Raw genomic sequence first — 14,863 nt, 5'->3', positions numbered from 1 at the left:
TGTTGAGTCTCCGTATCCTTTTACTGGAGGGTGCATTGTTTTTGTTTTTTTGTATCTTTATAGTAAATTTAACTGAAGTGCAAAGCTGTGCCTGTCATCAGGATGCGGAGCTGGGTGTTATCTGTGTGTTTTACTCTAGAAGTAATAATCATTATCCGATGTCTGCCTCACTGCAGCTATCTCCGGACGCTCCCTGTTCTCGCTGAGCAGGAGATGGCCGATATGACAAGAATTGAAGACCTGATGACTAAAGCCTTCATCGGCCAGCAGCTGATCCTGCTCATCGGCTCCCTGGACACCAGTGAGGAGGGAGGCAGGTAGGTCGCCATTCTCCCCGGTGTGGTCACGGCACCTTCCCACCACTTCTTGATGTCCTGTTACTTGTGACCATGTTACACCCGTCCAGTAAATGTGCGCATTCTACAGAAATCAATCATTAAAATTTCTGCCAATTGTATAAAGTCTGACTGAAAATGGCAGCTAAACGGTGACGCTTTATGTCCAATATGCACATTATATAAGGGGGGGTAAATCTATAAAAAAGTATGTGAGTCTGGCCGAGCGCTTCTGATACTTTGCTTTACAGATCAGTGGAGGTTTCAGCGATCAGTACTTCTGCAGAAGTGGTGACGTGTTTCTATTATACCTTTCCTCTGATTGTTCCACTCCTGATTCTGGCTTACACATAGTGATGTAAAATACTAAACGTGTGTTGAACGTGTGAACATGACCTTACAGGGATAACATTTCAACTTTGGTGGGGGTCCCAGCAGTCAGACCCTAACCAATATATGTCCTTTTTAAAGGGGTTGTTCACTACTTTATAATCCCCCCCCCCCCCCACCCCCCCATGTATTCCCCCGGGGCCCCTAAGACAACTTGTAAATGCCTTCTGTTGCTGACAATGTCTGGTCAATGCGATGTCACGACAAGTGCTGGAAGCAGCCGGGGGTCATGATCTTCCTAGTTCCACGGTGGATGCCAGGCTGTGGGCGGGGTTACGCCCTCCCCACGTCACACCCGGCATCCACCGCACGCTATGCTTCTCTCCATTCATTGGTAAAGCGTGCGCTGGGTGTGACGCGGGGGGGGGGGGGGGGGGGTAACCCCACCCACAGCCTGGCATCCATCACGGGGGCCACAGTGCTTAGTCACGCCTCACTTGTCATGACGTCCGCGCAGGGTCACTTGATACCTGTGAGCGGCCAAGGATAGCGCCGCTCACAGGCGTTATCAGCAACAGATTATTTACAAGAAGTCTTAGGGGCCCCAGGGGGATACATTCTGGGGGGAAAAAAAAAAGTACTGGACAACTTCTTTAATAGGTGATGGCTTCTTTTCACTGGACATCCCCTCTCTGCTCAGTTCGCTGTAAAAACAAACACAAATCCTAACTTTACTTCCCCCTCTCCTGGTCCAACAGTGTCTCTCCAGCTCTTCTCTGGTGATTATGTATAGGCTGCAGCGGTGACAGCATGTCGACAGCGATGCAGCCAGTCACTGAGCTCAGCGGCTCTGCTGATGTAGGCGGCACAGGCCCCTGAGCTCAGTGATTGGCTGCAGCACGGTCGACGTGACATCATTGCTGGTGCCAAAAAACTCGGAGGGTGAGAGCTTGCTTTTTTTTTTTTTTTTTTATAACCTTCCTTAACAGACAGCATAATCTATTTATTTTCTACAGGAAACGTCTCCTTACCATCCTGCAGGAGATACTAATCATGCCCAATGTACCGACCTCCTTCGTATCTTCTCTTGTGGCCATCTTGCTCGACATTCTCAAAGATGACGACCGCAGAATCCTAACCGTACGTAGCACGTGACTTACTGATCTGGATTCTTGTGTCTGTTTTTTTTTTTTTTTTTTTTTTCTTTATATTTCTTCACTTTTTCACAACCAAGAATATTTTCCATTCTTTAATCCTGACCAGTCCTTTCATAATGGACCCAAAGTCCTCTGCGCCCCGCGGACTAGAATGGGATGTTTTTGTGTACTTAATTTTAGCAGATAAAGGAGCACCGTAAAAATGTCAGAAAAAAATATCAGGTTCTAATACGTGTAAACCTAGCTTTAATCGACAGAGGGTGAAAAGAAAATAAGGGTATATTTTTACATCATGTTTTGGTGGTTTTTGATTGCTGTGTATTACTTTCCCAGTAAAGGGAATAAAATTTTGCAAGTCTTGTACAGACGTTGCTCATTATTTCTTTGCAGATGTGAAGCAGTTTCATATCTGTAGCTTGTCAGTTTTCAGCATTTTTGCATCGTTCTTCAACCATTCTAATGAATGGGAAAATATGCATGTTTCATATTCAGCATTTTTCCTGCCAAGAGACAGTTTTTGATTTCAAAATGTCTACAGCAAATACTTAATGGGTGCACATACCCTGATGATGGTTATAGAGGTTGTCCACTATTCGGACGTCACCTTCTCAATCCTGTCCCCATATAAAATAAAACCGGCCTGTTCTCGCCTCCGTTGCGGGCACCGTTTCAGTGATGCCAGCACTGGCTCTCCCGGGGCTCGTGTGACTTTATTCTGCCACGTAAGTCCTGCAGCCAATCAGCGACCGCTTCCCTCTCCCCTCCTTTGGTCACAGCTGACTATGGAGAAAGTAAGAGCATGCTTGCTTCATCACGTACTGGATTAGAGGTGCAATCCTCTAGAACAGATGTCCAACTCAAACACACAAAGGGCCAAAATGGAAAACTTGGACAAAGTCGCGTACTGAATAATGGGCCCCACTTAGTCCTCCATACAGAATAATGGGCTGCACATAGTCCTCTGTACAGAATAATGGGCCCACATAGTCCTCTGTACAGAATAATGGCCCCACACAGTCCTCCATACAGAATAATTTTTTTTTCTATAAATACTATAACGTGGCCTGTATGGCTTTTTGTTTTTTTCTTTGCTTGTAGATTTTATATGGTGTTAATGAGGGAAGTTGTTGAAATAATTTATGGGGTGTAGTTGTTGTTCCACTATAAAACCTTGTTTAATAGGTGGCAGAAATCATTTCTGAGCTGCGAGAGCCAATTGTCACCGTGGATAACCCACCGGATGTCGCAGAATCTAGAAAACTGCAAGTACAGGTACGTTGGGCAAGCAAATTATGAAATGAATATATTTACTGGGTGAAGGGGTACCCAAAGGGTGGGAGTGCCTTGATTTTGGGAGTAAGGGAGGGGACAGGAGTCCTGATTATAGGGGGAGGTGGGGCGGGCGTACTGTCTTGGAAGTAAAGGTATTGGGGGCAGACGCACCGCTTCATACATTCGGACGTTGCCATGCTGGCTTCTGCGGCCCTCACGACTTGCAGATCACGGGTGTTGTAGAGGGCAGACCTCACATATAGAAATCAGTCATGTATACTGTAGGATCCCCTTTACAATATACAGTGGGGGAAATAAGTATATGATACTCTGCCAATTTTGCAAGTTTTCCCACCTAAAAAGAATGGAGAGGGCTGCAATTTTTTATTGTAGGTACAATTGACCTGTGAGAGACAGAATCTAAAAATAAAAACCAGAAAATCACATTGTATGATTTTTAAATAATTTGCATTTTATTGCATGAAATAAGTATTTGATACAATAGAAAACAGAACTTGACATTTGGTACAGAAACCTTTGTTTGCAATTAGAGGTCAGACGTTTCCTGTAGTTCTTGACCAAGTTTGCTCACACTGCAGCAGGGATTGTGGCCAACTCCTCCATACAGATCTTCTCCAGATCTTTCAGGTTTTGGGGCTGTCGCTGGGCAACATTGAGTTTCAGCTCCCTCCAAAGATTTTCTATTGGGTTCAGGTCTGGAGACTGGCTAGGCCACTCGAGGACCTTGAAATGCTTCTTACGGAGTCACTGCTTAGTTGCCCTGGCTGTGTGTTTCGGGTCATTGTCACGTTGGAAGACCCAGGCACGACCCATCTTCAATGCTTTTACTGAGGGACGAAGGTTGTTGGCCAAAATCTTGCGATACATGTCCCCATCCATCCTCCCATCAATATGGTGCAGTTGTCCTGTCCCCTTTGCAGAAAAGCACTCCAAAAGTATGATGTTTCCCCCACCATGCTTCACGGTTAGGACGGTGTTCTTGGGATTGTACTCGTCCTTCTTCCTCCAAACACGGCAAGTGGACTTGATACCAAAAAGTTCTATTTTGGTCTCATCTGACCACATGACCTTCACCCATGTCTCCTCTGGATCATCCAGATGGTCATTGGCGAACTTCTAGCGGGCCTGGACATGTGCTGGAGTTCTTGCGTGCCCTCCAGGATTTTAATACATGATGGCGTAGTGTGTTACTAACGGTAATGTTTGAGAGTGTGGTCTCTGCTTTCTTCAGGTCATTGACTGGGTCCTCCCGTGTAGTTCTGGGCTGATTCCTGACCTTTCTCAGAATCATCCTTACCCCATGAGGTGAGATCTTGCATGGAGCACCAGAATGAGGAAGATTGACAGTCATCTTGTGTTTCTTCCATTCTCTAATAATTGTTCCAACAGTTGTTGCCTTCTCGCCATAGAAACAAATGAATCCTGGCACTCACGTGTATATTAATGCTCTTTAATGAAGATCCATATGACAAAATGTTTCAGCCTATCCCAGGCTTTTTGTCAATTGATTGATTTGTTTCTATGGATTGTCGTTTTCCAAGTGCGCCAAGATCCATAACGAAGTGCTGCCATTTTTTTTTTGAATTACAGTTGCCTTCTCACCAAGCTGCTTGCCTATTGTGCTGGTCTACAATTTTGTCCCTGGTGTCCTTAGACAGCTCTTTGGTCTTGGCCATGGTGGAGAGGTTGAAGTGGGATTGAGTGTGTGGACAGGTGTCTTTGAACTCGTTACCTGTATAAAGCAGGTGCAATTAATACAGATGAGTGCAGAGTAGGATGGCTTGTTATAGAAAAACTGACAGGTCTGTGAGAGCCAGAATTCTCTCTGGTTGGTAGGTGATCAAATACTTATTTCATGCAATTTAATTATTTAAAAATCATACAATGTGATTTTCTGTTTTTTCTTTTTAGATTCTGTCTCTCACAGGTGAAGTGTACCTGCGATAAAAATTACTGACCTCTCCATTCTTTGTAGGTGGGAAAACTTGCAAAGTCAACAGTGTATCAAATACTTATTTTGCCCACTGAAGTTGTTGGGTTAATGCTGGGGGTTACTCTTCATACATCATGTGCTCCATAATGCAGATCGCGGAGGTAAAAGTGAAGCTCAACGAAGCCAAGCAAGCGTTAGAAGAAGCCATAAATTCACAAGACTTCAGCCAGGCCTCTGAACTAAAGGAAAACGTGGCAGAGCTGGACAAATTAAAGGCCCAGCTGATTAAAGAGGCAGAAGAGCCAGAGCTTAAAGAAGTCCGAGTGGAAAAGGTTTGCTTTCTTTTCGGTGTGCTTTTTTTTTTTTTTATTGCTACTAGCTCTGAACTCTGCTGCTAAAGCGTTAATTTCTCCTACAGAATGACCCTGAAACGCTTCTGAAGTGCCTGATCATGTGCAATGAGCTGCTGAAGCAGATCTCCCTTTCTAAAGGACTCGGAGGAACATTGAATGAGATTATTCAGTCACTGGTAAGTGTTTGCTCTGGCGGGGTCATTGTCTGGGATTAAATTCATTTCCGTTGTGGTTGCGGTGATGGTAAATAATTGTTTCTGATATCACGGCCGTTCACATGCGGCATAAGTCATACTGGTAATGGAGAATGATGCATGATTGACAGCAGAACGAAGAATAGCTTAATTGCTTATCATGGCTTTTATAATGTAAAAGTGGTTTGTTTGTTTTGTTTTTTTCTTTCTCCAGCAATTAAAAGCTTAACATGTTTCAATGGCACATCACCACCTCTCCTCCATTGAATAGATGATAACTTACTGATTAGTGGGAGTCCCACCGCTGTGATCAGCATTGACCGGCAATTTTGGACATTTTTTTTTTATCCCGCCGAAGAACTTTATATTTTTTTTTATCACGCTATACAAAATGGCACTACTGATCAGATACCCTGACCACCACTCCATTCATTCTCTATCGGGGTTGCGATTAAAAAGCGGAGTGCAACGCTCGGCAGCCCCATATGGGATAGATGGAGCGGCGATCGGGCAATAATATACTCACCGATTGCAGTCTTCTTCAGTCCTCTGCTGGGTGATGTGACTGCAATTCCGACTTGCCGGCTTACATGCACACCTATGTGCGTCACACCGAGACTCCATAGACTTGCATTGTACAGCGACATCCAGCTCTCACACAGCCCACTGTGAGCCGGCAAGTTGGAATGGCCGTCACTTGACCCAGCAGAGGCCTAGGGCCCACTGGGAACAGGAGAAGACTGTGATCGGTGAGTATATTAATGCACCTACCCTACAATTACACAGGTTTTACCCAAAACAAATTTCATGGCATTGTTTCTTTGCATAGTTCATTTTATACACAGAAAAAAAATGGTTGTAATTAGAAATGCCGCTTAGTTTTTTGCCGACAGTTCTTATGCCATTTTCACACATTCATGTTTCGCGGTCAGAGGGCGGACCACAATGCGCAGACTGGCCACGGGTTTCCTGACCCGAGCTCATCAGCGTACATACAGCTTGGGTCAGGAGACATCGTAGTCTGCACACGGACCATGGAACACAGATGTGTCAAATTGGCCTTGTGCAAACCCTTGTGTTTCTATGGAAACAGACTATAAACAAACGTTTTGCAGCCTAATCCTACAGTAATGTTACAATTCTCCTGCCCCGCGGCTACTCCAGGAAAATACGGCATACCTGAATACATGTCCCACATTTTTGTAAAAGAAAAGTGTGTGTGTGTGTGTGTGTGTGTGTATATATATATATATATAATGTATGTATGTTTAATATTTTCCTTTATCTAACTCAGTCTCTGTTACATGTTGACTGATTTTAATTGGCTTTTTGCTGCTTTTTAACAGATCCTGCCAGGCATAACCAATGTTCAACCATCTGTGAGAAACATGGCCGTCTTATGTATGGGATGCTGTGCGTTACAAAATAAAGATTTTGCTCAGCAGCACCTGACCCTGCTGTTACAGGTGAGACTCTTATGAAGTACTGGGGTGCGCGGGGCATTTTGTGACAAGATTTGCAGCTGCTTGGTTCTTGGGGAACCTATAAAGGTGTCTATTAACCCCTTTACCCCCCGAGGGTGGTTTGCACGTTCATGACCAGGCCAATTTTTACAATTCTGACCACTGTCACTTTGAGATAATTACTCTGAAATGCTTCAACGGATCCCCCTGATTTTGAGATTTTTTTTTTGTGACATATTGTACTTCATGATAGTGGTAAAATTTCTTCGATATCACTTGCGTTTATTTGTGAAAAAAAAAGACAAGTTTTCAAAATTGTCATTTTCATGCCTTTAAATCAGAGATGTCACATAAAATAGTTAATAAATAACATTTCCCACATGTCTACTTTACATCAGCACAATTTTGGAATCAAAATTTTTTGTAGTTAGGAAGTTATAAGGGTTAAAAGTTGACCAACGATTTCTCATTTTTCCAACAAAATTTACAAAACCATTTTTTTTAGGGATCACATTTGAAGTGACTTTGAGGGGGCCTTTATGACAAAAAAGCCCAAAAGTGACACAATTCTAAAAACTACACCCCTTAAGGTGCTCAAAATCAAATTCAAGAAGTTTATTAACCCTTCAGGTGCTTTTTTCACAAAAATGTTACTTTAGACCCAAATTTTTTTATTTTCACAATGGTAACAGGAAAAAATAAACCCCAAAATTTGTTGGGCAGTTTCTCCTGAGCACACTGATACCCCATATGTGGGGAGAAAACCACTGTTTGGGCGCACTTCAGGGCTCGGAAGGAAGGAGCGCCATTTGACTTTTTGAAAGTAAAATTTGGTTGAATAATTAGCGGAAACCACTTCTCGTTTGGGGAGCCCCTGATGTGCCTAAACAGCGGAAACCGCACACAACTGACCCCATTTTGGAAACTAGACCCCTCAAGGAACTTCTCTAGATGTGTGGTGAGCACCTTGAACCCCCAGATGCTTCACAGAAGTTTATAACATTGAGCCGTGAAAATAAAAAAAAATCTAACTTTTTCCACAAACATTATCTTTTAGCCCCAATTTTCTTTTATTTTCACAAGGGTAAGAGGAGAAAATGGACCCAAAAAACTGTTGTGCTACTTCTCGGGAGTACGCCGATACCCCATATGTGGGGAAAACACACTGGGCGCACGGCAGGGCTCAGAAGAGAAGGAGCAATGTGTGACTTTTTAAACGTAAAATTGGCTGGAATCGAGAGCGGACGCCATGTTGCGTTTGGAGAGCCCCTGATGCGCCTAAACAGTGGAAACCCCCCCACAAGTGACCCCATTTTGGAAATACAGCCAAAAAAACCTTGCGGGGATTGCCTGCCATGCACGAGGAATCCCCGCTTGTTTTTTTGGGTGTCTAACAATCGTGAACCATTCGGGGCAGGGACTTGAGAATCCGTGATACATGGTGCGTACCCGATGCAAACTCAAGTAGCGAGCACTTGCACTCAAGACTAATGACAACTTATTCAATATGATGACCTAATGTTATCAAATTCTGTCGTACCTCTGGGCTCAAAATGTTCACTATACTCCTTGATAAAATCCTTGAGGGCGAAGGGTCTAGTTTCCAAATTGGGGTCACTTGTGGGGGGTTTCCGCTGTTTATGCACATCAGGGGCTACCCAAACGCCTGTGTGTAACAGAATTGCTCACTTGCTATGAGCGCCGACCGCTGGGCGGCGCTCATAGCAATCTGGCAATGACAACCGCAGGGGTCTCCTGGGTTGTCATGCCAACCCATCGGCGACCTTCGGTCATGTGACGGGGTCGCCGATGGGCGGTCCCAATGACTTCCGCGAAATTGGGATTTAAATGTCGCTGTCAGGGATTAACAGCGGCATTTAACTAGTTAACAGCCGCGGGTGGATCGCGATTCCACCTGCAGCTATTGGGGGCACATGTCATCTCTATTGATCAGCTGACGTGTACGGAAAGGTGCGGGCTCAGTGCCGGAGCCTGCACCAAACAGGGGATATGTCGTACTATTACGGCACATGTCATAAAGGGGTTAACAGGGTGGGAGCTTCATCTTTAACCCCATCGGCACATTGAGATTATGATTGTGTGGTTCCTGATGTGTGCCATGGCAATTCACGGCCAAATAACGTCATTGAAGTCTGCCAGATATAGTGACCTTTTCAGAAGTTAGCAACATTTAGGTAATAAAAATAACTTTTTTTCATTTGTCATGTCACTTTGCATTAATTCCTGAACTGCACCTGAAGGGTTAATAAACTACCTGACAGCAGTTTTGAATATGTTGACTGCTGTTTTTAAAATATCAATTTTGGGGTTTTTCATATAGATAGGACCCCCAACGGCACTTTTCCTTGAAAAAATGAAAAATTACTTCAACATTTTTAAACCTTCTAAAATGCTAAAAAAAATAAAAACCTTTTTGGTGCAGATGTAAAGCAGACATGAGTGAAATGTTATTTATTAATGTTTTTGTGTGCAAGGACTATCTGGACTAAAGGGATAATCATTAGTGATGAGCGAGTATGTTTTGTTAACCCTTTCGCCGAGTATACTCGGCCGAGCACCGAGTATTTATAGCATGCTCGGGCTTTAAGTTTTCGTCGCTCTGTGAACATGATTTGCGACTGTTTGACAGATTTAATACATGTGAGGAATGCTGGAAAAACAGGCTTTCATCACATGTATTAAATCTGTCAAGCAGTCGCAAATCATGTTCACGGAGCGATGAAAACTTAAAGCCCGAGCATGCTATAAATACTTGGTGCTCGGCCGAGTATACTCGGCGAAAGGGTTAACAAAACATACTCGCTCATCCCTAATAATCATTCAAAATTTTAAAATTGCGCATTTTTTTTAAACTTATCAAATTTCTGTTTTTTTTTCTACATATATATAAACACAAAGCATATCAGCCTAAAGTTACCACTAACGTACAGTGTAACGAAAAAACAGTCTCAATCACTGGGATATGTTGAAGCATTCCAGGGTTATTACCACATAAACTGACAGTAGTCAGATTTAAAAAATTTGCTCATTAAGGGGTTAAAATATATTTATATCAACATAATCTCCCAAACAATTTTTAAGGCTCATATCCATATTATTGTCCATTGCCCTGCCTGCTTCATCACAGTTTGTATGTGACATACTGACATGACTGGTTCTGTACTCCCATCTTGCACAACCACAGCTCATGTGTGATGTATCAAGGAGCATGGAGTGAGAACTGGGGAAGGAGAGCGAGAACCATGGCATGTTACATACAAGCTGAGAAGGTGCAGTCTGGGAGCACAGACTGTGCTATGTTCGTGTATAATCTGTACAGATGTGGTTTGGTCTGCGCTCCCAGCCTGCACATCCACAGCTTGTATGGAAGCTATGAATGTCACATACAAGCTGTGAAAAAGCAGGCAGTGAGCACAGGGGAAGTAGCGGAAGCTGAGCAGAAAAAGTCATGGTAGTCCAAACTGTCACACACCTTACACAGGCTTTGTCACGGGATTGGCTTGCATAACAAGCAAGCCCTACACACTGATCTGAGGAAGGAGGTGTTGAGCAGCAGCAAGCCATGCCCCCCGATCAGTGATACAGGGTCTGAAATGGAGCATTCGGACGCAACATCTCCGTCAGTGAGTAGTTCTAAAAAGTGCATAAAGTGGCAATTGAAAACCGTAATACAGATGGTGCACCTTTTATAGTTTTGATGTTATGACACTGTATATAATTTTTATCTCGCCACACAACCCCTTTAACACCTTTACTACCCTAACCCTGCAGGGATGCTGACCTTAAACCTCTCACTTCTTTGCATGTCACCAGGAATGATGAAACAAGCATATGACTTGCATTAACCTTTTAATGCCCTAGTCTGGGGATGTAGGCAAAAGCTTTCCCTGCCCTTGACCTGGATGCCATTAATAACCATATCCATGGATGCAGTAGTCCTTCAAATCTGTCTGCTTTGTAGCTAATTAATATGTGACTATGTTAATATTTGATGCGTTCTGTATTGCCCGGCCTAGAGGAAACTTGCCCAGTTCTCTTAACTGCACTGCTCACTAGCTACAAAAGCTGAGTGAGAACATGGGCCGACTCCTCTGATGTGGTGAGGAGTGACCAGCATATCCACTAATGCATTCTGATCTTTTGCAGATTTCACAGCTTGATGAGGTCAAGGTCAGGACCAGTGCTCTGAACGCAGTCATTGACCTCCTCCTTCTCTATGGACTTGAAATTTTTGCAAAATCAAAGTTAGATGGGGCCGAAAATCCCCCAAATAATCCTGAGGAGCTAAGTGAACCTGCTGAGACTGAAAAAGCAGACTCTAATAAAGCCGAGGAGGAGAACACAGAAAATGAAGTGTCAACTGTGAATGCTATTTTAACGCTGTTCTCTGACTTTCTGGATAGTGAGGTATGTAGCGAGATCCTGAACTACTGATCCATCTGATTGAACCAATTGAGGGCTATAGATCCGTGTCACTTTAATAGAGATTTTAGGGATAGAAATGTAACAGTGCTGTCACACAGAAAGCCGCCGCATCGTCATTTATTACACTGGATAGTTTTGGTGAAGGCACAAAGACCGCAAATTTGGATATTGGCCATTTATGGCACCTGAATACTATACCTAGCTTATCATAGGATCTTTTAGATTGTTTAGGGATTCCTGGCTTTCATTCACTCTACAGAAAAACACTTTATAAAGACTACCGCCATGTTTTTATGGTGGCAGGCTTGGCAACCTTTTTTTTTTCTTTTTGGTACAACTGCAGACATGACTAAGGGGGGAGGCTTCTTCTCCAGCCATTTGTCATACAACCAAACATGGGACATGGCTGAGCTCCTAAAACAGACTTATTTTTATATAGGTCTCAGTTTAACTGTAATTTAAGGGGTTAAATTGACTTCTTGTAGGTTGCTAACAACCTTCCTGTTCTGTCCTGCGACTATCTCTGCCAGCAATTCTGCTTCCTTTGACGCAACGTTGACAGAGCAGCTCCTCTTCCTGCCCTCTGCTCGATCAATGGAGCGTCACTGCCGGCTACGCGTTAATTGACAGCTGGCTCCCAGCAGTTAGGCAGCAGGAATCCAGTTATCAATCAGTGTGATGTTCCATCGACAGCAGAGTGAAAGAGAAGGAGATTGCCTGTTGACATGTCCTAAAAAGCCTGATAATCGCCGACAAGAGCGCTTCATGACCTCTCTGAGCCAGGAGACAACATCACAGGGCAGAACGGGCGGGTAGTTAGCAACTACCTGAGAGTAAGTTCTTAGCCCCATAGGAAAAAAAATAAAGTCCTGGGTAACCCCTTTTTAAGTCTGATGGCAGGAGACAAAAGAAAGAAGTGCAGTTTAATCATTTAAAGAAGCACTCCCATGAAAGTTTTTATCCTCTTTTTCCTTTATTAAGAGAATAAAAACTTTGATGGGAGGAGGAGGCGTTAAGGGGCAAGCACTAGATTGTGCTGACTCAATCTGAGGTTGCGTTCATAGAATGCAAAGCCTAAGTCTTTTACCCAATTGCATTTAACTTTCAGGCTGTAATTACAGTGACTGGAGTTGGGGGGATACCTGTTACAATTAAAAATTCTCTAATGTGAATTGTATCTATGTTCCATTCTTATTCTCTGATATTAGATACCAGAAATAAGGACTGAGACGGCTGAGGGTCTGGCAAAGCTCATGTTCTCCGGGCGACTGATCAGCTCCAAGCTCTTGTCTCGTTTAGTTTTGCTTTGGTACAATCCAGTGACAGAAGAGGATACAAAGCTGCGCCACTGCCTGGGGGTTTTCTTTCCCGTATTTGCTTATTCTTGTCGGTGAGGTTTTTTTTGTTTGTTTTTTTTCCCATTAACTAAATACCTACAAAAAATAAGGTTACAAATAAGGTGATGTTTGGAGGGATTTACATAGTTGCAGATCTCACCCATTTCCAACATGATATCATAATCTGCAGTTGGCCCAAATAACCCAACCAGTGCATGGGCTTTTCATAACCCCATTCACGTGAGCTCACTACTCTTTGATGCAACTTTTCGATGCAGACTCAAATATGTAACTGAAATTAGGCTAAGAATTGCCCCGGAGGGGTTTTAATTATCAGTACAAGGGTTCTATTCGATGACAATCTTATTAAATCCTTAGAGAATGTGTCTTCAGAAAATTACTTGTTTAACGCCTAAAGGGCTGGGCGATTTTTTTTTTTTTTTTTTTTTTTTTTTTTCATTTTTGTGCTTTTGTTATTTCCTAACTTTCTTTCAAGAGGTACAACTTTTAATTTTTCCATCAGGGAGGTGACTGCAATTCTGGCATTTTAATTTTTTTTTCTTTTATGGTATCTATTGAATGGGTTAATCTTATACTTTTTGACAGAATGGACATTTTTGGACGTGACGATAGCAAATGTCTATTTTATCATTAATATTTACCAGAAGAGGAGGATATTTTTATATCTTTTTTTTTTTTTTTTTTTTTTTTTTACTTTTTACAGTCCCCTATATGCATATTTTAAATATATAATGTAAATTGCAGTACCTTATGAAGCTCAGCCCCTTACTGACTTCAAAGGATTACCCAATGGCAGCCATGGGGGATTTCAGAAGGTCCCTAGCTGTGAGGGTAACCCATCGATTCCTCACAATTGTGTTGCCTGGAGCTTGTGGGTGTTGGCATCGACAATCACTCCATGTAAATGCTACTGCTGAAAATTAACAGCAGCATCTAAATGGTTAACGGCCACAATGGGAGCTTAGATCCGAGTGTGGGTGATAGACACCGATGACTGCTATTTAATATAGCATTTACCGCGTGAAAAATATATATTCAATTTTGCCATTGTTTTTTGGGTTTTGCTTTCGCATCGTTTATAAAAATGAGCTAACAATATGACTTAATGGGTCATTATGATTACAGCGATACCAAACTATTGTAAAGTGTGTGTGCATGTTTAAATATATTGGGGCTTTAAAAAAAAAAAAAAATCCGTGCCCTGGTAAGTTTGTATCGTCAAGTTTATATCATTTTTTCCCAACTTTTACTATTATACAGTATATTACATTTTTTTCCCTTTTGATGACATGTGCACATTGTCCCATAGAACAAATCAGGACTGCTTTGCGGAGACGTTCCTTCCTACCCTACAAACACTTTTCAATGCTCCGGCCTCCTCGCCGCTGGCTGACGTGGATGCTTACAATGTTGCTGAGCTCCTAGTGGATCTTACAAGACCCAGCGGCCTGAAGCCACAAGCGAAAAATCCTCCGGACTACCAGGTGAGTTTTATTTTGGCCCTCGTGGCAGCGATCCAACGAGCCTGCAATCTGTTGGTTCAGGATATGACATTTTCCTGGTAACATTGTCTGACTCATCCTCTTCCAGATCTCCACCGTTCATGACAACCTGGCTCTTAAAATTTGCAACGAAATAATGAAAGATCCCACTTCTCCAGATGTTCGCATCTATGCAAAATCATTGTGTTCTCTCGAACTGTCGAAAGAGTTTGCAAAAGACCTGCTTCCTCTGCTGGATGCTGCTCTGGAGGTGAGGGTGTACCTATATTGTCCTTTGGGGGAATTGGAAAATAATCTCCTATTTTAACTGTTCCGACTTCATAATTTTCTTTATAGTGGATTGAGATCTGTATTGGTTATGCCTCTTCTTCCATTAACACATCCAGAAGAGTCGCTCGAACCTTGCAGATTTCAGTGTTCTTGACTCCCCTTAGTGCTAGTGGCATTTAATAAAGCCATTTTTATTCTATAGAGAATGGAAAAAGATATTTGATATGCC

At 42.8% G+C, this 14,863-nt stretch overlaps 1 protein-coding gene across 2 annotated transcripts in view; it reads left to right on the top strand.

The window, feature by feature from the left end:
* NCAPG (non-SMC condensin I complex subunit G) overlaps positions 1 to 14,863 on the top strand; it is a 45,040-nt gene that overhangs the window by 15,537 nt on the left and 14,640 nt on the right. For both annotated transcript variants that reach the window (XM_073646993.1, XM_073647001.1), the window contains exons 8-17: positions 177 to 317; positions 1,682 to 1,805; positions 3,005 to 3,094; positions 5,201 to 5,380; positions 5,467 to 5,577; positions 6,942 to 7,061; positions 11,226 to 11,486; positions 12,713 to 12,894; positions 14,172 to 14,346; positions 14,453 to 14,614. In XM_073646993.1, the coding sequence (XP_073503094.1) occupies positions 177 to 317; positions 1,682 to 1,805; positions 3,005 to 3,094; positions 5,201 to 5,380; positions 5,467 to 5,577; positions 6,942 to 7,061; positions 11,226 to 11,486; positions 12,713 to 12,894; positions 14,172 to 14,346; positions 14,453 to 14,614 (1,546 nt within the window). The remainder of the gene's footprint in view (positions 1 to 176; positions 318 to 1,681; positions 1,806 to 3,004; positions 3,095 to 5,200; positions 5,381 to 5,466; positions 5,578 to 6,941; positions 7,062 to 11,225; positions 11,487 to 12,712; positions 12,895 to 14,171; positions 14,347 to 14,452; positions 14,615 to 14,863) is intronic.

The sequence above is a fragment of the Phyllobates terribilis genome, unplaced genomic scaffold (genome assembly GCF_046119375.1).
Source record: "Phyllobates terribilis strain yellow unplaced genomic scaffold, ASM4611937v1 Scaffold_1__5_contigs__length_1240528914, whole genome shotgun sequence".
Lineage (NCBI taxonomy): Eukaryota > Metazoa > Chordata > Amphibia > Anura > Dendrobatidae > Phyllobates > Phyllobates terribilis.
Note: the sequence above shows the minus strand (reverse complement) of the source record. Positions and strands in the feature narration are given on the sequence as shown.